We start from the raw sequence: 21,155 nt of genomic DNA, 5'->3' as shown, positions 1-21,155 counted from the left end.
TTGATACATTGATACAAATATTGATAATAACAATTATAGAGTTCATGTCTGTCAGACTTTAAACTTCTGTCGCTTCGTAAATATTACCCCGGCTTTTCAATGGCTGCCATTATGGCGCTCTAGCATTTCAAAGAATTAATTCCTGCCAGGTACCCGTTTACCTCATCTGGGTGGAGAGCGGCAAATGTAGATTAATATCTTGCATTAGTGCCGCGGCGACTCGAGCTGCGAACCATATGATCCACAGTCCGGTGACATATCTACTAGACGACAGCATTCATTCATTAAGCAAACATCGCAGCTGGTCGAATTTATCACAAGGTGGTTGAATTCCATGTCACTATTTTGCAGAATAGTCATACAAAATTCACATTAATGCATATTACACAAGAGCAAAATAAGCGAGTTCGAAAATAGCTCTGGACCGCATGACCCCAAAATATCCACAGATCATAGACAAGATGGATACTTCCCACCTGTGCATTTTAGAATAATCACTGCCAAAGTGATGGAGGTGCTTCATGAATACCTTGTATTTGCCTCTTGAGAAGAATACTTCCATAAATGTACTGTCGGTACATAAATGAATACTGATTACATAACTTTCATGAGCATGATAAAATTATTCGTCTCAATGGTTTTACGATTTTGGTCCGAATGACCTTTATTTGCCCATGCGCAAATCCTAATTACGAACTCGCTTATTACGAGAAGGTCACTATTTTTCCCGATCATATGTATAGGTACATAAACCCATCATCATAATTGTTTCTATACAATCATCAACAGATTATTTACTGTCATACTCTGGTCTTTGCCTTTAAGTTGGCCCATCTCTGCTTAGAGCAAAATTATGCATATATTCATACAAAAATCACTAGACGCATTTTCCCCATACCTTTGCACGATTGTACAAAACGGAACAAAACTATTTGTTTGCATGAACATTAGAAACGGAACAAATTACAGCGTCAAACGGTTACATGGAGCCTATTTTTTTTGTACACGTGTAGTCTTGAGACGACAATCAGAAACGATGTAATTTGATATCAACAATTCTTTCAAATGGTACAAGTAAAACGCTTTTTTACCCTCTCTGAATGTTGCGTTGTTCCTTAAATTTACAAGTTACCTCTTCGGACAAAGCGAAAGTAATATGCCTGTTAAAAATAATTTTTCAATATTCGCTATGTTAATCGCTATTATATATAATTTTTTTTAAGACATCGATGGACGGATATGAAAGCAATATTACACCATAGAAAATAAACTTTCACAGGACGGAAGAGGGCAAAATTATCTACTTCTTTGTGTTCATTTTTATTCATTTGCAGGTATTTTTCAAATTCCAGCAAGGACTGAGAGACATGTTGATTTGATGATTACCCCGACTCAACCCTGCCAAACAGAAAGAGAGGGAGAAAGAGAGGAGAATAAGTAAAAAGATATATACACAAAACATTGAGGAGGTAGGGAAGAGCATGAGAGAGAGGGAGAATTGGAAAGAGAGAAAGAGAGAGAGGGGAGAGGACGGACGGGAAGAAGGAGAGAGGGAGAGAGCGTTACGTCACTCTATATCATTTTGCACTGAACATAAAACAATCTGAAACAAACTCAATATTGTCAGGATATTGCCATAAGTGATAAGCAACTCCACACAGAGGTTCCCCGTCTGTTTTGATGGGTATATCAGTATATATCGCATATTGCCTTATCGGACACAAGATCTAGTAGATGTTCACAGATATTGCTAGACTGCTAAGTGCAGAGGTCATAATGTTAACACATACTCAATATTATCATTATTAGTCATTATATCTGATTCAAATTTCGTGTTTATCACGTTGCCCCTACCAATAGCAATAATACATCAGTATGATGGACGTAGATATCTTACAAAACTTTATAAAGACAGGCATTCTGATATGAGAATAACCGCAACATTTATGAATACACATTAATATTACATTTTAAATACTTACTTAACGAACGTAGGATTTTGATGAGCCAACTCCTCGCTTTTTGTAGGTGTCACACTATCAATTCAGAAGACAGAAAAAGTAGAAGACGATTGTTAAAGGGCAATCGAACCATTGCAATTCGTTCATTTGAATGAAAGCAGAAATATAAGACAAACAGAGTGGCGAAATGTTTGAAATAGGAGATCACTAAATATATGAGAATCTCTAATTTGCTGTTTGGGCAGTGGATTAATTGTGACGTTTGCACGGACAACTCTCCTGTTTGTCATGTTTGTCGTGTACAAATAATTATCTAAATAATTACTTTTTTTCTCCTAAGCGATTTTTTCCATTGGGAATTACTAAAATAAAGATATTCGGGATAGCATACTATTACTGGTTCTTTATAGAGAAACGAATCTCCTGAGTCATATTTCTGATTAAAAAAGACATTTTATTTGTTTTGTGTTTTGGAACAAAAGGGATACTTGTCAGGCACGACATGAAAATATTTTTCCAAATCAGCAAATTTCAAATCCATATAGGTATAGTGTTTATTTAGTAAAAAATCTAAACTTTTAGATTGAATATCCTTTTTTTTAAACTTTCTATTGGAGTAATATGCTATTAAGGTTGGATTTAATGAGACATATTGTACATATCGATCACATACAAATAGGCGAAGGCCCTGGAGTGGGATCTTAAACAGTGGGATTGTGAACATGATGTCATAATGAAAAACTCACATATTTGAGAGAGTTCGTGAGAAGTTTTTATCCCCACCAGATTATTAGGAGCATGGAGTTACTAACCTAGTAACTCCATGTTAGGAGTGTGACACGGTAAAAGCAAAAGACAATTCAGAAGAAGAATGTTAAGAAATGGTGAGAAATTAATACCTTTTCTTGTGACATAGATGGCCTATGATAAGCCCGGTGACAGCGATCAACGCAACCGATCCGATCGATATCACAACGATCGACCAGGTGGGAAGACCTGCAGAAAGAGGAAAAGATAATCTTAAATTCATAGTTTAAACAAAAAACATGGTTGATCAAAAATATGGTGAGCACTGGTCCATTTATCGGCCGGAGATATAATTAGGAGAAGCAAACTAGTAGTTGCTGAAGCGTTGACGTTCAGAGCAAGGAAAAGGAACCAGTTCCGGTGGAGAAATTTTGCCAATCTTTGTTTGATTTCATCATTTCTTTCCATTTCAAACAAAGTTAAATACTTTTTGGTCATATACGTAGCTTTATTCACGGTTGAACTAGATTTTCTGTTGGAGGGGGAAGGGGTACAACAATAAACGGCAAACAAAATTATACTAAAAAATCATATTGAGGATCTCCCCTAGGAAAAACTCAAACACACAAAAACAAAAGGAGGAAAAAAATGTCACGAATAGGAGACACCACACGAAAAACAAACAAAAGTCACCAACAACAAACAGACAAACAAGCAAACAAACAACACCTTCCCTTGACCTACCATCATCACCCTTCTTTTGGAGTGTCGTGCTCGTCAACTGTGGAGATGTCTTTGGATCTTCGGTATAATATCCTTCCGTGGATCCCGTCTCTCCCCGTGGTTGAGTGGTTATTGTATCAGTGATAAGTGGAGTAGTCCCGGGGTTGATAAGAGGAGTGGTTGGTCCAGCTGTACTTCCTGCCGAGGCAGTCTGTGATTCAGTCGAACGTGAGAATGAAGATGCAGATGATCTTACATCTTCAGTGGTTACCCTTGACGTAGCTGCATCGGTGGAAACAAATGCCGCGGTCGTTGTCTGCACGAACACCGCAATGCATGTCGGGATATCGCTATCACTCCATGTCCCATTTGATTGGCAGGTCCGGTTGGCCTCGTGACTCAGCTCAAACCCGCGGTCACATACGAACCTGGCCACGCCTCCTGGTGTGTAGGTCGTCACGATGGCACTTCCATTAGCAGGGGCGGAAAGAGTTGGGCAGCTCACTGAAAGAAACGACGATAAAAACAAAACGTGAGGAGACATATTGTTAATAATAAATCTCACATTTATAAATCGCTTAATTAGACGTTTCTAAGCACTTGACATTGGTGTTAGTATTACCCAAGTCATTGTGTTCAATTGCTAATCCGCACATGTAAGTGCACAATCTCCACTCCCTGGGAGAGTGTTCCGGCCAGGCGCCATTTTACAAGCGCACACAAGCCAATCCAACCACATTAACCTTCGCATCCTACCGGCTACACATTTAACATGTAGGCGGTGAGTAGCAATTTGTTATGCCCACGGACAATAGCGCCAAAGCAGGAGTCGAACCATGGATCATATAATCCACACTCCAGTGCTGTATCCACTAGATCACGACACCTATAATAAGATTATTTGTAGGGATATCTTAAATCTGGCGATGTTGATTTTGAGAATAATTTAAGTTTATGCCTCGATTCTGTTTCCTTTATAAGACCGTTGCACATTTTCTGACGTAAAGCAGCGCCAGTTACTGGCTTGATCTTTGACCCGCCATATGGAAGTGAAATCGTACACAAAGTGAATACAACGTGAGCAATAAGAATAACATGTTGTTGTAAGCCGAAGTTCTCTTCAAAGGTTTGATTAGCGTATTACACGATCCATATGAAATCATGTTCGTATTATGTCATTGTATTGGTCGCACATTTTAGCAGGTGATTGAATTAGCTTGTGTTGTCTTAAGTAGAGTTGCTATAGTGTTATAAAACTGGCCGTAACAAAAATGTATATAGAATCAATAAGCCAAACAACATACAGAATGAAAGAACGTACCAAATGAAGCCCTATTGTCAACGGCCTCTTCCAACTGTTCGAATTCCTCCACGGAATTCTCGGCGAAACTTTGCGATCCCGTTGTCTGGTAGTCGAAGATACAGAACTGATTCGTACCGCAGACCTGTTCGACCAGGGTTTGGTCTACGAAAGGGTTTGTGACCGGCTCAAAGATGGGACGGTAAGCGCGGTCGGTAAGAGATTCATGGTCGTTGCCCAGTTCGTAGAAGAACAAAGATTCTGCAGCATCGATCTCCCCTGTATCAAGTCAATGGAAAAAGTACCCGAAAGTATATTAAACAAACATCCAACTTCCTAAAACACACATATACAATGAATTAACATAATTTTCTATAACTCGTACTCTGTTTTTTAAAGATGAAGTTGAGTTCTGGTCATGCGATTGCATTGTGAAAGAAACAGTGTGGAACCGACCAGAAACGGTTGATCATCTAGCATATAAGAATTTGTGTGTATTGCAAGGTTCTGGAATCATCAAAATGATAAGAAATTTGGCCAAGTCTTGGTAAAGTTACAAACACTGTACACAGAAAGATGTATATGGGACTACACGAACACGTGGCGTAAAAAGTCGCCCCCCCCCCCGATTTTTACGATGTTATGCATATTTAGAATATAAAGGCATTTGAAGAGCCATGCTTTTCAGGGAACATGTCTTATCTGATGTTCTTCCACACTTGCATAATAAGAATGAGAGTAATGCTCACACATTATTTTTCACCTCTTCCCGGAACTCAACCTTCTCTTTAAACAAATATTTTGATATTGGGCGAAGAAGATGAAAATGTTGAGGGGAAATGTGATTATAGGATCTTACACTGTAGCCCGAACTGGTCGTGCAGCTGCTCAGTAGTCAAACCAGGGGAGAGGAAAGATCCCTGCGGAGTGAGAAAGTCATCATTAGCATCACCATTCCACGTTCCCATCAGGCCTTTCGTTTGACCCTGGAAGGAGTCTGGGGCAACAAGAAGAATGCTCATGGCCCCCTCTGAGGCTTTCAACGTCAGTCCTACCCCGCCGTCGAAAGCTATAAGAATTCCACCTGAGGTAATGTTGCGACCGGTTACAGAGACACCTGAGAAAACAATGAATGGTAAACAGGTGAATGCGGAAGTACTAAGTTGAATTTCGAATTTGATATGTTTAGAATCAGGTGCTGAAAGCTATGTATAATGTAATTCTTCCACATAATCCCACACTGATTTCACCGCGCGGCTAAATTCTTACACTAATAAACATGACTAACCGAATTCCTAACCTCAACCCTAAAAGCAATCGCATATAGGTCTTCTCAGCGTTTGCGAAAAGGTGTTTACCGTAAATATTTAAAGGGGAGAAGTTGATAACTTCTTTGTAATGTAGATAGCATGTTACTCATTTGCAATTGAATTTGTTTATCATAATATTATGTTCATGGGTAGGCATGATTATATTCAAGGAAGTAAACTGAAATAGCAGACAAAAACCTGTAAAAGCCCATCGAGAAGCTTGATCGAAGTCAATCCTTGTGAAGTTTTGTCCATCCCCGGCTAGTCGGACATAAGCATCAAGAACCCTGCGCTCATTGGTTTGAACATGGATTACGTCACTGTCACCATAACGTGCTGCCATGGCAACAAATACTGTGGCTGCGGGGATTCCTAAAGGAAAAGAGAGAGGTGTGACACATGGTGTTAGACATAAAATTAGCGACTCCTTTTCCTTTAACAATTAACATTCGTCAATGTCATGGCACTTAAAGTTGACGAGGTGTAAACATGAAATGAGAACACATTTGACTGAAGCTTGATATTCATAAATTTTCTTCAGTAAATCCAATAATGTATCTTTCTAATTCATTATGTAAGAATGATTGATTAGTTGTATTATGATTTATAAAATCTTGCAATTCTGCCAATTGGCTTTGAAAATAATTACTACCATGACCAATGCCATCAATATTGTCATCGCAATAGCCTTTTAGAGTCAGGGTACGATGATTCATGTTTAATGAGGGGGAAATATCGGGTTAGTATAAAAATAAGAAATATACATTAATTAACATGATTAAACTGAGGCCTAAAGAGTGAGAAAATAGAGAGGGATGGAGATATAATTTACCACTAAGAGGTGTTGTTCTTGCTTGTAAGATGAAAGTACCATTCAGTGCGTTCATCATCGTGAATTCACCATGTCCATTGAATGTGTACATGGTCGAATCAAGAGTTGCAATATGTGGGTCGCCATTTCCCTGTGCTGTTGAGCGAGGAAACAGAGGAGAAAGTGTAGGAATGACAGGTATAGAACATTTGGATGCAGGGGAGTGAGAAACATGAATGTATCCATTGTTGTGGTTTCTACTGATAGTGGTTGACACTTGATTTTTTCTCCAACACAGTGACGTAATTTTTTTAAACATGCTTACATGACAATAGCGCATTACGTAAGCTGAACATGATTTCTATGGGACATACAAAACCGTATTGAAATTGCCCTTGTCTATTGAGTTAATTTTTCGAAAATAGTTGAGATTGTGTTTATCTTATAGTTATCGTAACTACAGACGTGCTTTATGACACGGTCACCAACTCGCACTCTTACACCTATTCAAGTAGTCCATAGGACCAATTGTCTACGAGACCGAAAGACCGGCTAACTGCCACGACTGCACGCGGAAATTAAGCGTCGTGGTGATCAATTTTGACCACCAGTCTTTCAAGGGCCAATTTACCCGTACTTGTAGAGGTGTCATAGTCGAGTGGTTTTAACACTTGTGGAGGAAATGAGAAGGTCGTGGGTTCGCTAACTGGTATAACACAAGTAAACGGAATACCTGGTGGTGGTGGTTTGTAGTTGTCACAAACTTGAGATGGTCGAAGTCTTGCAAAGCTTTTGCACTCGGGATCATCATGTTCACCGAAGCGACAGCAGTATGTCCACGGCAACATGTCGGTGAGGTAGTGCGATAGATACGGTACCTGAGTAGTTGAAGTCAGGTTTACATATAAATATTTAAAATGTATGGGGGCGCTCAATAATGCCATATGGTGGGGTCATCTTGTTTATAAAAGGTATGAAATGTCATCAACAATGGCCATCATAATGTACAGCAAACCGCTATGTTAATGAGCGATATAGTTTTCCTTTCTCAATCTGTCTCCCTCTATCTTCCTTGAAATCCATCTCCATCTTCATTCCTCCTCCATTATTTTACTTTCTCACTCTCTCTCTCTCTCTCTCTCTCTCTTTCTCTTTCTCTCTCTCTCTCTTTCTCTTTCTCTCTCCCTTTTCTCTCTTTATTTCGTTCTCTTTTTCTTTTATCTATCTTTCACTAAAAAAGAGGTAAAGGGGTTTCAATTTAAAGTCATCTACGACAATTTAATATGCTTTGGATGAGGATATTACCCCCCCCCCCCCCTGACGGTCCTTGAATTCTCCATTCCTTTCCCTCCCCCTCAATCTTTCTCTCATTATCTCTCGTTCTTCTTTGTCAGTCTTCCATCGAGAAAGAGGCAGAGCGACATCAGCTTCAAGTCGCCCAATACTGAATATTCTGAATCGGAAGATCATATCACCTTCCCATTTTTCTCATAGGGTGGGACGCCTCCGTGGTGGCGCCGATGACTATATCCCCCTCCTGGGAGATCAAAGACATTGATGATCGTTCCCTTACTATCATAGCAGCATGCCTGTCCACCCAGTTTTTTGCTAAAATGAAATAAAACGTTGAAATGGTTGAGATATCTTGGAGTATAATAAGCTCTTAGGATCATTTAGGTCATTGTATTTAAACTGACAAGGCTACCCTGTCAAGGCCTAAACAAGATATACCTCGTTTGATTACGGTACGTCATATCGTGTTCCACCAATGTTTCAGTTCCTTTCAACAAAATAGTACAAACTAGTAATAAAAATAATAATACATTCTCGCAGTGCACTGGATGCAATAAAGTTGATAACAAGAACATGCTTAGGATTTAACTAAATGTATGTAATGATTAAACTTTTACCTCGGCGTGTTGGCTCGTACGCAGTGCGTCGCTCCAGGTTTGTGGATACAGTTGCTAGGTGACGAGATATCGATATCACACTCTGGATGGGGACTGAACCTACCGATATCTAGCTGGGCTTGGTCAAAGGTACATGGACACGGCGGTGTGACGTCAAGAAAAGAATCGTCATTTTCCACCTCCACGTCCCACCAATCTTGGCACCAATCCTCTGTGTCATATCCCTTGTACCACTGTAGAACATGGACCTTGCTCCAGAGCGCAGCCTGGCTTGAACTAGAATGTGAAAAAGTAGAAATCGAAGTTAAGGGAAGAAGGAACATTCCACCCAACCCTTTTCTTTTCTTCTCTGGATACGCCTCAGCTTTGCCTTCTACATTTGTCCAATGTAACACTCGGGAACTTAAATAGGCAGCCATATTTCCTATGTCTTTATTTCAGTAATGACGATACCGAATTGTGAACCGATATTCCCCGAAAATTAGGGTAATTTGTCTCCGTCAGTACCACATTTAATCCCATTATGTATTGTGATATAGTGTTCAATGCAAAACGCAGTCTTCCTACTTTATTGTTTACATTCTTGTATTCAAAACAATGTATCCTTCATTTGTGCTTGTTATGTATTTCTTTTCGGTAGGTGTTCTAGCAATGCAGGCTGAATTTAAGCAATAATATCAAAATTCATTGATTTTACTTTGTCACGTGAACTCCAGATTCGATGACCCCGATGACCCCAATCTCGAAATCAATCTCAGCGTAAGGTAACCCAGATACTCTTTGGATACCAAGGCGGTAGTTGATTCCTTGAGCCAATGTGATCACAGGTCCACTGAACTCGACCCCATTGTCCTCTCGGTAACCGTAGACAACGATGTCGACTTCGGTCACGCTTTGGAGGGCTTCTGTGTCCCACGTGATCTCGAAGTCGGATTCTCTTTGGTTGCTTTCCGTTACCGGGGAAATACATTGTCAGGAACATCCTCAGGGCTACCTGTGAGACAAGATTGATTTCACTATCTTGGTTAGGTGAGCTGAAAATCTATAGTTATTGCTCCAGTGGGGTGTTCCACAAAGATCCCAAGTCGAACTTAACTCTAAGTTGAACTTAAATATTATGGATTTTATATATTTTATTTTATATTTTATTTTATAGCTACAAATGTAGCTATAAAATAAAATATATTCAAAAGCAAAAATTCAAGTATTTTAGACTTTTTATAAATTCCACATCAAGAACATGAAATCTCCTTGATAATAGAAAATATGAGTGATTTTAATCAACATTTTATGCCTTTTAAAATAACCTGTATAAAATATTGTCATAGATGCTAACGGCTTTCCATAAATGTTAGGTCCAACTTAGAAATAAGTTCAACTTAGGATCTATGTGAAACACCCCCAGGCTTATTTTGACAGAAGTATACGGTTATTGTTAGGGTTTTATTTGATTTGAAGGTTGGGTCTGTGGTAAGGGTTAACTTAGGAAGAGGTTAGTAGAGGTTAGGCTAGTGTAGGACATCACCACGGAGCAACTGTTACAGGAGCATATGTCGTTTAACACTGATAAGTACACCAACATATCAAAAACAGTTTAGTCCTTGTGAATTATCAAGTCATGGCCGTAAACCTACGCTGTGTAGTCATCTTGATGAAATACATGTATTGTAGGCCCGCCTTTGCCAATTTTAGTAATTCCATATAAACATTGTCAAGAATATGTTATATTATCTGTTATGATTATTAGCATGATATAATAATGAAGATGAAAAAGATACCAAACAAAACAACAAAGACTGGCTTATTTATTGGAGGGCTAAAAAGACGAATGACATTAATAGAATGGTAAATGCAAATGAACGTATTTTCTATAAAAGAAAATCCTAAAATATTCCTGATGCTCAGCTACAACCAAATTAATACATTGAACGTTGACACAAAATATTCTAACTTACTAATTGTGAAAGTGCCTTTGAACAGGAAGGTCCTTCCGCCGTCTAAAGACACCCGTAGGGGAATTCGTCCTACTTTGTAAAAAGTCGGCGAAACGCAGAGGGCGGTCTTGACGGACAGAAGTCTTCCAAAAGTTTCGATTCCGTCAAAATCACAGACAATCAGACTGGTTGCGTTGAAGCATGGTCCGCTAATGAGTACCTGAGTTGCGCCAAGCATTGAACCGACCAAAGGGAACAAGGTAATTTTACCTGTAAGAACGAAATATCTCCTGATACATGATGCTTATAATGCTACAAACGGAAAACAGAAGCTCGCGGTTTGGTCAAGAACATTTCATGGTGATTCAGTATTAAAAACATGGGCATTCTAGCTAACATGTCGAATACCAGCAGCCTGTGCATTAATAAGACTAAAACCGAGAAAACTACTATAATGTTATTTTATTTGGTAGATCAAAATATCTATACTTAAGCGTCATTAAAGATGTTACATTTACTCATAAAGCCCATCGCACATTCTGTGATCAGACCATGAACCGATTTTGGAAGAATTTGTACTCAATATAAACATTCAACTTTCACTTGATCATTTGACTTTCTATCAAACCAGAACAGCAAGTCCGAGAATAGTAATTGTTTACACACCAAATGTTGTACATTCTAGTCCTTCGATGTTGGAGTTGTCCGTTCTGAACACCCATCTCCCAGGTACACCGATGTTCGATGTCGTTTCGATATCGACGACGGCCGCTGTCTGAGATCCAGGGACACTGTAATAGGTCACTCCGTCACCAGCGTTGAATCCAACCTATGGTTGAAATTTTTAAACTTTAAACTTTGAACTCTCACTTTGGTTCTTTCTCATTTTGTTCATCGTTTGAAAAGATTGACCAAAACGGTTTTCATTTTACAAATACAATTTCATTTCCGTCTGAAAAGTCAATGTGTTTGTCTATTAGCACACCATTATAACAAATCAACCACCTACAATCGTCCCGTACAAATTGTCCTAGATTTGAAAACGATTTAATACCACTGTACCCACAGGCTTGCAAAGTTCGGGGCTAAGGGATTACAGCCCCCACCCTACATACACTTTTGAAAAAATTCGAGCAGCAAAGTTGTCGATTTAAATTATGATATGATTCATTTTATATTGTGAAAATCAAAATAATACAAAGTCAATATTTGCTATGCTAACTCGAAAATATGAACACCGTAAAGTTGAAACTCAGACGAGAGAGTCAGCCCCTTGGTATGATTGTGCCTGTATGCGCCTCTAGTTGTGCCCATGGTGTTGCATACCTGAGCAGGGATACCACCGAGACCATTACCATCACCACCGCTGGCTTCTCCTGTTGTCCAGTTGATGTCACCGTAATTAAAGATGGCGAAGGAGTATCGACCATCAGTAACAATCACAGCTTGAAAGGAATTCCTCTGGAGAAAAAAAAATAATAATTAGCTTTATGAAGAATCTTTTGATTTGTCATAATTATAGAGAGAACTTTTAAAGCTTATCAACACTAGTGTGGCTAGGAGGGATTAGACCACACAGCGAGGTCACTGACAGGTGGCTATCTCATCAACTCAGCTCTCAAATAACATAAGAAATAGAGGATCATGGGTACCAACAGGCACCGATTGGGGAAGTTTTCTATATAGAGGGAGCAAGTAGCTACAAGTAGGACAGTGGGGCTTTAACACGATCTGAACTACTTTGGATAGATCAACCTAAGGTAATTTCAATAGCCTTGTGCGTCACCCATTGAAATGTTCGAACGTTACAATGACGAATACGTCACCCTAATATGATTTATACGGAACATACTACTACAGGATATTAAAATTGCCCTTGAGTTAATTTTTCGGAAGTAGTTGCGATCTTGTTTTCTTCAATCTTTCAAAAGTCCGAAGAATTTAGAGAGATAGGGGGTTTATCCCGTGTAGAATTCTATAGATTTTCATAATGCGTTTGGTATTGGCGATTGTGTGTGTGCGCGGGGGGGGGGGAGGGGTGGTGGTCGAGTTTTGCGCCATACAAAATGAGGAGATGACGACATGAGAGAGAGGGAGAGATCAACGGTATATTGAGTAATGAGGAGTGATTTAAACCCACTGACTATTGTTTGTTTAGATTGCCATAGGCTTCATACTAGGACCATTCGGTTCCTGTTATAGGCAATAGATATAAAGATAAAGTTAAGTACTGGTCTTGCGATTAAATCGGAAAAGAATTGGGAAAAGTTGATTACAAAGAACATAAGAATTATTTTGCATGATTTAAAATGATTAATTGAAAAGAAGCCTCCACAGTCCGAAAAATAACATGCATTTGCCACGAAAATTGGTATATGTTGTATAGACTACATACGCATGTTGAATACACATTTTTATCAACAAGTTATAGCCTTTTCCCAATATGTTTTGAATAATAAGGCATTTAAGGAGCAAAATCCTTCCTAAAGTGATCAGCCTCCAAACTGACAAACAATGAGACAATTCTTAAGTAATGTTCACCTTTACCAGAACTCAAAGTTCTCTCATCATAGAGTACTTACGATAGAGGGATCAGCAGGATTGTAGAAGGCCACTCTGTCCCAGGTCGCGATGTACATCCATGACGACACAAAATTTCTCATTTCGATAAATGACTCTTTGATAATCCTATCGGCTTCAACAAACAGCTCATCATCCTGACCGAATCGTAGAACTTCTCGATAGGAAATAGCACCGCCATTCCTCGTGTCGACATCGCCCCAGAATGGTGTGAGAAGTCGTCGGCCATCCCCAAGTGGGAAAGTATCCGGTGTGTATTGTGAAACGGCATCCAAGAACGAGATGACCCCGTTAGTGTTGACCTGCATGAATATTCACATAAGAGCGGTGCGCACGAGGCGTTATATTACTTGCGCCAACTACATTACATTTATTCCAGGCGCAATCAATAGTCAAAGAGGGAAACCCTTTATTTGAAGCAGGCACAACGTTTCGATTTGTCCGAAAATTGACTTTCGACGGAAAACTGGATAGTATACAAATATACACTGACTTGAGAGGTTCTGGTTAAAACTATGCGCAAGAGGTGACTCCAATAGTACTATTTGCTGAGGGGCGCAGCCCCGAAGCAAATGGTACTTTTGGAGTCACCGAGGCCGATAGTTTAACCAGTACCTCGAATAGAAGGCATGGTATATTTGTTTTATATCCTGCATCCAAAATTTATATAAAAAAAAAAAAAAAAAAAAAAAAACAATTTTGAGAGAAAACAAATTTAGAACAAAAAAAATGTCAATTTTTATCTAAAAAGATTTAAAATATTTTGTTTTCATTAAATAAAGATTGATTTGAAGGAAAAAAATTAATTCAATTAAAAAAAAATTCACATTTCTTTTCAACTCCCAAATAGTAAACCAAAATAGTACTCTCATATAGGTACTTTCTAAAAATAGGTCAAATATTTCTGGTCATGTGACGAGCTCTCAACCAATCAAAAGCCAACAAATTTTTGATGCAGGATATAATACATAACATGTGTGTGATAACTAGCGAATTGATTCATCTGTTTTTTTAACGGGTGGCAGTTGAATATTGTGCATTTGGTTATTGAAAAAAACATGACCTATTAATTTTTTCCCAAACTTTTGGTGTAAATCTAAACAAAATGTAAAAATCCGTCTCCAAAGCGCTTTAGAGGCATCGTAAATATATGAGAGCAAAACAAATTCAGAATGTCATCACCATTATTATTATTATAAGTATAATGATGATATTGATGATTATAAATATTATAATAATGATAACCATAATTAATAATAATTTCGATTTCTGATAATGAAATAATTATCAATATGGCCTATTGTCATTGTCGTTATTATTAAAACTGATTAATATCTACTGATCTAATTTCCTTTTTCTAGAGCTTTTGCAATCACTCATTTTCCCTTTTTTGTATCTTTCTTTATTTTGCCTTTTACTATTTTCCTCCATTTTTCTCTCTTTTACCCCCCCCCCCCCAATCTATAATTTCTTAGCTACATATTTTTTTTATTTCTTTATTTTCTAAGCATACTTTGTTCATGTTATATTGCCGTAAAACAGCATCTGAGGAACTAACACTTCAACAAGCTCTACTTCTAGTTAGTTACTCTTTTCTCGTGTTTTTTTTCTATTATATTTGTCGTTTCATTGCATATTTTTTGTAATATAATTAATCATCGTATTATGTTTTGCATGAGAAATAAAATCATTTGAATTATTGATCATTGTTATCATTATCTTCATCATCATCATCATCATCATCATCATCATCATCATCATCAAAAAATGTGCATGTATCTTACGAATAGACTTCTATGTTCGTAATCAAAGAACGGAAAAACGACGGAGATCAGTCGCCGAAGAGTTGATCCATCATCATTTTCGATTAGGAAGGCGTCCCCCTCACTTAATCCATACGGGAAGAACAGACCTGCGAGTAAGGAAAAGCCGGGTTTTTAAAATCCTTAAAGCGGTACTTTAATTGATGAACGTTTTGCCTTAGTGTACTATTCAGAGCTATCTATATACAGAGTTTGGCCAACTTGGTTTCACTGGGTAACAACATGGCGTATATTATTTTGCTTTGTGTTGCCCAACAAAGCAGTAGTCGCCATATTGTGTCCAACTCGAACCGGGTTGGCCAAACTAAATGGCCCGAATTCACAAAGGAGGTTTGTCGACAAACCTTGGTTTTTGAACGTCATATGACGCGTTTTTACGCGTTTTTTTACAAACCTGGTTTGTAAAAACGCGTCGAAACGCGTCATATGACGCACGAAAACCAAGGTTTGTCGACAAACCTCCTTTGTGAATTTGGGCCAATATGTATAGATGGCTCTGGTACTGTTTACTTGCACAGCGCCATCTCACGGCTAGAATCAACAGTGCAGCTATGGAAGTAGCGAGTTCCGGCGTTATTTTCTTCCGCGGCCCAGATTGAGGCTTTTTATAAGGGGTCTTGATTTAACCCTACCCCTAACCCTAACCCTAACCCTAAACTTTCCCATAGGCTCAACACGCACCTAACCCCAATCTGTGCCGCCGAAAAAATAACGCTTACGGGATCATACACAATACTACAGCTGACCTGAGATGGCGCTTGAGGGGATTTGCGATAGTGGTTATAGTTCCTTACGGCTTTAAAGATACTATGTCCCTTTTGCAGCCAACATCAAATTCTGTAGAACTTTGCAGGAATTATGTATATGTCATGTATGTCATATCTGTGAAATTTAAACGTTAGCAGTGTCCTCTTATTTAAATTATGCAAGGAAACCCGTTTACTTGCTAGACTTCACTGTCAGACACTATTGAGTGACTGACTGGCTTTTTTCTTCTTTGGTAATAACATACATAACATGAGCTGTAAAGGGTACATGAGCATTTGTCTACATCAATAACCCACTTCTTGAAATGGCCAAAATTAAACTGATTGAATCTTTGCGCAGCATAAAACGTACGACTATTCGGTACTATGGTCTGAAAAATCAGACTATTACTTATTGGCTCTATAGCTCCTAAGTCGATTCGACAACTAATAGTCATTATTTTCCCACTTAAAGACATTTTCAAGCCCCCCCCCCCCCCCCAGTATTTTTAGGGAAGTTCTAAACTAGTATTGTCTTCCAAATGCTGTTGGAATTTAACCTTTTCATTTGTTTGACCTGCAAATGGGACATAGTACCTTTAATGGCCAATCTAACCTTTGTTATAAACTGGCTTCTATGAAAGCACAAACAGAATAGTGAAAGATATAGTACATTTTGGTAAAAAAATAAATGTTAAGTCATTTGGTGTGTTGAAACAAGTGGGAAGTTAACGCCTCTACATCACAGTGACATTACCAATGTAGTCCCATGTATGCAGACCTAAAGGGATACAACTTTCTTTTTTTTAATCATAATTTTCTAACCCTCTGTCTTATTTCGTTCAAACTATATATCATTAGAAAGTCTGCTTCTTTGATTTTTCAGCTTTCTTCAAGAATAATTGTCTATTAAGTTTAGGCAGGGCAGTGATGGTGATTATAATAATTGTTATGGGATAGGCCTAGATCGTTTTGTTTTAAATATATACAGTAGATGATTAACGTATACTGTAAATCACATCCAAGGGATTCAGGCCGACACACTTCGACCGGATGGTCGTAATCATCTTCAAATATTTTATATATTCAATTTTGGTTACATTTTTATATTTACTGTCATTTTTTTATTGTTTCAATCATTTCAAAATTTGAACAGTTATTTCTGAGTTATTCAGATTGATTCAAGCCAAAGCCATGGCATTCTCTATCTTCTTGACAACAAAGCGAGGCCGAAAGGTTAATCATGTTTGTACAAGTAATTAGAGAAACAAAACACACAGAAGGAAAAGACGTTGACATGGCAATGTGATGTTTTGTTTGTCAGGATATCTTGACTAATTCAACCAAAAAACATAGAATATAGAAGATCCCATGTCAACTCTTGACTGCTCGATGCATGGGCAAGAAGGTTACATTTAACAACCCGATTTTTGTTAATGAAACAAATTCTTTAAAAAATCGTTGTAAGAGTAGACTTCAAAACTGTTTTAATCATTCGATAATCACTTAAACCCCTGGGGGCATTTCACAAAACTTGTCATCAGTGACAATTGACAGTTTTTGTTAAAAGCTACTGAAATCCTTGCTTCTGATTGGTTATCAGCAGATTTGTCACTAATATTTGTCATTTTTCATTGAAAAAAGGCTTTGTGAAACGGGCCCCAGGGCTCATACGGGTGTCTGGTGGGCACGAAACAAGGGCGTGGTAACGACTTTGAAAGGGGAGGGGCATGCGCCAAGATACCTACATGGACAATTGATAGTTGATCATTGATTGTTTGATTTATATTTTATCTTTTCAATCATATTTATTCATGTGCATTAATGTGATATGAACATTTGATTGATGGAAATTAGATACAATTTGTGTTCTAATAAAGGACATGACAGTGTATTGAAAAGGTATAAGACATTGAGTTACATGAACACGATTTATATGGGACTTACAATAGGGTATTGTCATTTCTGTTGAGCTGATTTTGGAAAGTAGTTTGATATTATTTATTTATTTATTTATTTATTTGAACATATTAAATCAGGATAACAAGATTAGAAAGGACTGGTTTACATCCTGGTCCTGAATATTAAAAGCTTACACTAAAACAAAAAACAAAAAAATAATCATACATATATAATGAGAATTGTTAAAATACTCATGAAGTATAAAAAATATTTAGTGACCATAATCTTGAGTAAAAGCCAAGTCAAAATTAAATGATATTTAATTGAATATTTAAAAACACAATAATGAAATCGAATAATCAACTAATCTATTTCAATCAAAACTCTATGATATGTTAATTACTGAATTATTGTATTTAATACTGAAATATAGTTTACTGCTACTATGAATAAATCGAAGTCTTTTCTAAGCGAGGGTGCCTGGTAATAAACTGAATTTTTGTTTTTGACCTGAAATTAAATTGAAAAAAGGAAGAGAGATAGACATTTCTGATAGCAAACACCATTGTTGCCTTATGTTTCGATTAACACAGTTTTTATCTTTGAGCAAGGTTAATTAAGATGTTTACATTTAGGTTTTGTTTACAGAAGTCCGTCACTGTGTTTGCACTTCATCTTATTACGCAAGTGAGTTCCATGAATTTGGGTACACAATTTGGAGATACATTACTGATCACATGCTCACAATGCCCCTTTTTTAATATAAGTTCTAATTCATCCCCCCCCCCCCCCCCCATATTTGTTGCCTCTTTGCGTGATGTTAACCCACTGAGAACTAAATTTTTTTAAACGATAATAATAATACCATGTCTTGCCCATGGAAGCCTGATCAGTATTACTAGCGTTCTTCCTATAAGGGCCCTGCAGACATATCATTACCTCCACCTTTAGCCGAGCTACCATGAAAAGGCGCTCAAGCATTCTAGAGAATGTCTTCTCACCGGGTACCCAATTACTAAACCAGGGTGGAGAGTGGCAAATATAGATTTATATCTTGCCAAAGATCATTATTTCCCCAGTGGGACTCGAACCGCGAACCATGTGATTCACAGTCAAGCTGCGCATCCACTAGACCACGACACCTTTATTTAACTACCTACATTCTGATCGAATGCCCAATCGAATTTGTATATACCAAGACAGAAAAAATATCAGTGTAATGCCAAGCCCAGTGTTTTATAGAATGGATCGCAATGCATGGGCCACTAGGTTATTGGGAATAATGGACTAGTACATGTATCTGTATTCATAAAGTAGCTAATCATATTGTAAATTGACATTATTCAATGTCATAAATTTTACCTTTTCCCGCCTACAAGTTCAACTTGACTCTAATTTTTTCCCTTTAGCATTTCTGAAATAGTATGACGAGTGCCCATACTGCACCATGGTAATGTTGTGGTATACATATTCATTTTCTAAAGTTGACTAAGCTTGAACTGTATCAATAAAAAGTTTCGGAATATTTTTGTATCACTTAAGCTTAAAACAAACTTAATGAAAATGAATATACTACGGCAAAATGAATATGCACAGCAGGAAAAAAATAACCATTGTTCTCATTATACGGACATTAAGATAAAAACTTAAATGTTTTAAACTTACTATTATCTGCCTCTGATGTCTGCAGTACATTCAAGATGATTGCGATGCAGAAGAAAACGGCGAATTGCTTCTTTCCGGTCATCTTAGAATTAGATGCGTTTGATAGTCAAGTCCAACAGATATCGAGCAGATATCTTCTGCTATTATATGCTTATCCCAAAAGTATTGTTCTTCTATTTTCAATTCTTCTCCTTCTTAGCCAAGTCTTTATTGTTCTCTATTCTGTCCTTTGATATCCTAATTCTTCTTGTACGTTTAATCAGCCCACGCTTCCATTTTCGTGCTCTTTTCTCCTATTGCTCTTAACGCACTATGTCTGTCTACGTTCGTTTACTCAACGCCGAATAGAAAAAAGGATTAAGTTGTCGAAATACTTTGTACCAATGACATTAAGATAAAGTCAGTATAATAGTCTCAATTGGGGCGCGTGTAAATGTGCGTGCGGATACGTTTGTGTGTGTGAGTGTGCGTGTGCGTGTGTGTGGCAGTGTACATATACCTAAGTGAACTGATAATTGTGCTTTCTACTCAAAATAAACATCATGTAAAAAATATTTTAAAAACTTCAATCCGTTTGAAGAAAAATAAAATGACTTTAATCAATCACATTATCTGACCATTTCTTTTCTCTGTGTGGCCCTAAATAATAATGTATATGTTTAGTCAAGATAAAAGTGTGTCAATGGACAGGTTTATGGTGCGTAAAAAACTTTGAAATATAGGAAAATTTTATAACCCCCGTTTTCTGAATAAATCACACTTTTATGTTTCATTGCACTATTCATATTAGTGTAATATCAGACTTTCAAATGAATATCAAACTTTGTATAAGGCGCAGTAGAGTATATATGTATACAGTAGCTACGCTTTATAAATAGACCTATAATTATTTTGTTTTACTGTGCGTGGCATCCACCGCTATATTTCCTTATATTTGTGCAAGGGTTTTAGCATGTATGCCCCCAATGCCTTTATCATGTCCAACAAAGGAGTTATACATATTTTTTAATAACTCCTAGTTCCAAATTAAAAATATTTATTTTAATCATCTTGGCCGGTCTAATATAATACTGATTCAAGGAGGATCTTTCCTCCCAAACGCAATGAAATGTGAAACGCAATATGAAGGGGAAAAAATATTACAGCTCAGAAAAAATACATCATTTGTTGCATGTTGATTCATCAAATTCCTATAACTTCAACCATGGAGTTTTTCTCAAGCACAATGACAACTAACCTTAAACCTTTGAATTTAATACTTTTTGTTTCCTGGACGAAATATGTAAAGGAAACAAAATAACAATAGACTGCTGACAAGCCATGTTGCAAATAAAAGACGGAAGCAGATACGTTTTCGAGACAGGCTGACGTTTGTTGTCCTGTGCATTTTCATAGCTTCAATTGCAGATATATCCGTATTATCAACAGCGCCACCAAGCTGTATAGTGTTTGATTTTTTATTGAACTTTGTGCGTTCAATAACGTTATACAGAGTGATTTGGTATTACAAAAAATTATCAATACATATTCAGACATAAACAATTTTCTTTCAAACACACAAAGAAAAAACGCACCTGTATAATGGAAATTAACATTATACGCAGGAGACCGCCATCATGAGCAAGTTGTTAAATGTCGATGGCGGCCTATGCCGTTGGAAATGCAAGGCATTAATTTGAAAACAAAGTAATGCTCATAATCTACAGATATAAATAATCATACATATTGTACGATATAGATCTT

The 21,155-nt window shown here is 37.5% G+C and overlaps 1 protein-coding gene across 1 annotated transcript; it reads right to left on the bottom strand.

Annotated features, from left to right (window-relative positions):
* Nucleotides 1-569: 569 nt before the first annotated feature.
* LOC574757 (sushi domain-containing protein 2) lies at nucleotides 570-19,763 on the bottom strand. The gene is made up of 18 exons (XM_030979120.1): nucleotides 19,413-19,763; nucleotides 15,061-15,188; nucleotides 13,279-13,578; nucleotides 12,023-12,157; nucleotides 11,363-11,525; nucleotides 10,718-10,966; nucleotides 9,460-9,736; nucleotides 8,763-9,038; nucleotides 8,328-8,460; nucleotides 7,586-7,730; nucleotides 6,874-7,008; nucleotides 6,240-6,413; nucleotides 5,591-5,848; nucleotides 4,753-5,010; nucleotides 3,453-3,935; nucleotides 2,861-2,957; nucleotides 1,983-2,036; nucleotides 570-1,398 (listed from the first exon to the last, which is right to left on the bottom strand). The coding sequence occupies exons 1-18, from the start codon at nucleotides 19,492-19,494 to the stop codon at nucleotides 1,383-1,385; spliced, it is 3,363 nt and encodes a 1,120-aa protein (XP_030834980.1). The 5' UTR covers nucleotides 19,495-19,763; the 3' UTR covers nucleotides 570-1,382.
* Between the last annotated feature and the right edge of the window lie 1,392 nt (nucleotides 19,764-21,155).

Source organism: Strongylocentrotus purpuratus, unplaced genomic scaffold (genome assembly GCF_000002235.5).
Source record: "Strongylocentrotus purpuratus isolate Spur 01 unplaced genomic scaffold, Spur_5.0 spur5_scaffold_10, whole genome shotgun sequence".
Classification (NCBI taxonomy): domain Eukaryota; kingdom Metazoa; phylum Echinodermata; class Echinoidea; order Camarodonta; family Strongylocentrotidae; genus Strongylocentrotus; species Strongylocentrotus purpuratus.
Note: the sequence above shows the minus strand (reverse complement) of the source record. Positions and strands in the feature narration are given on the sequence as shown.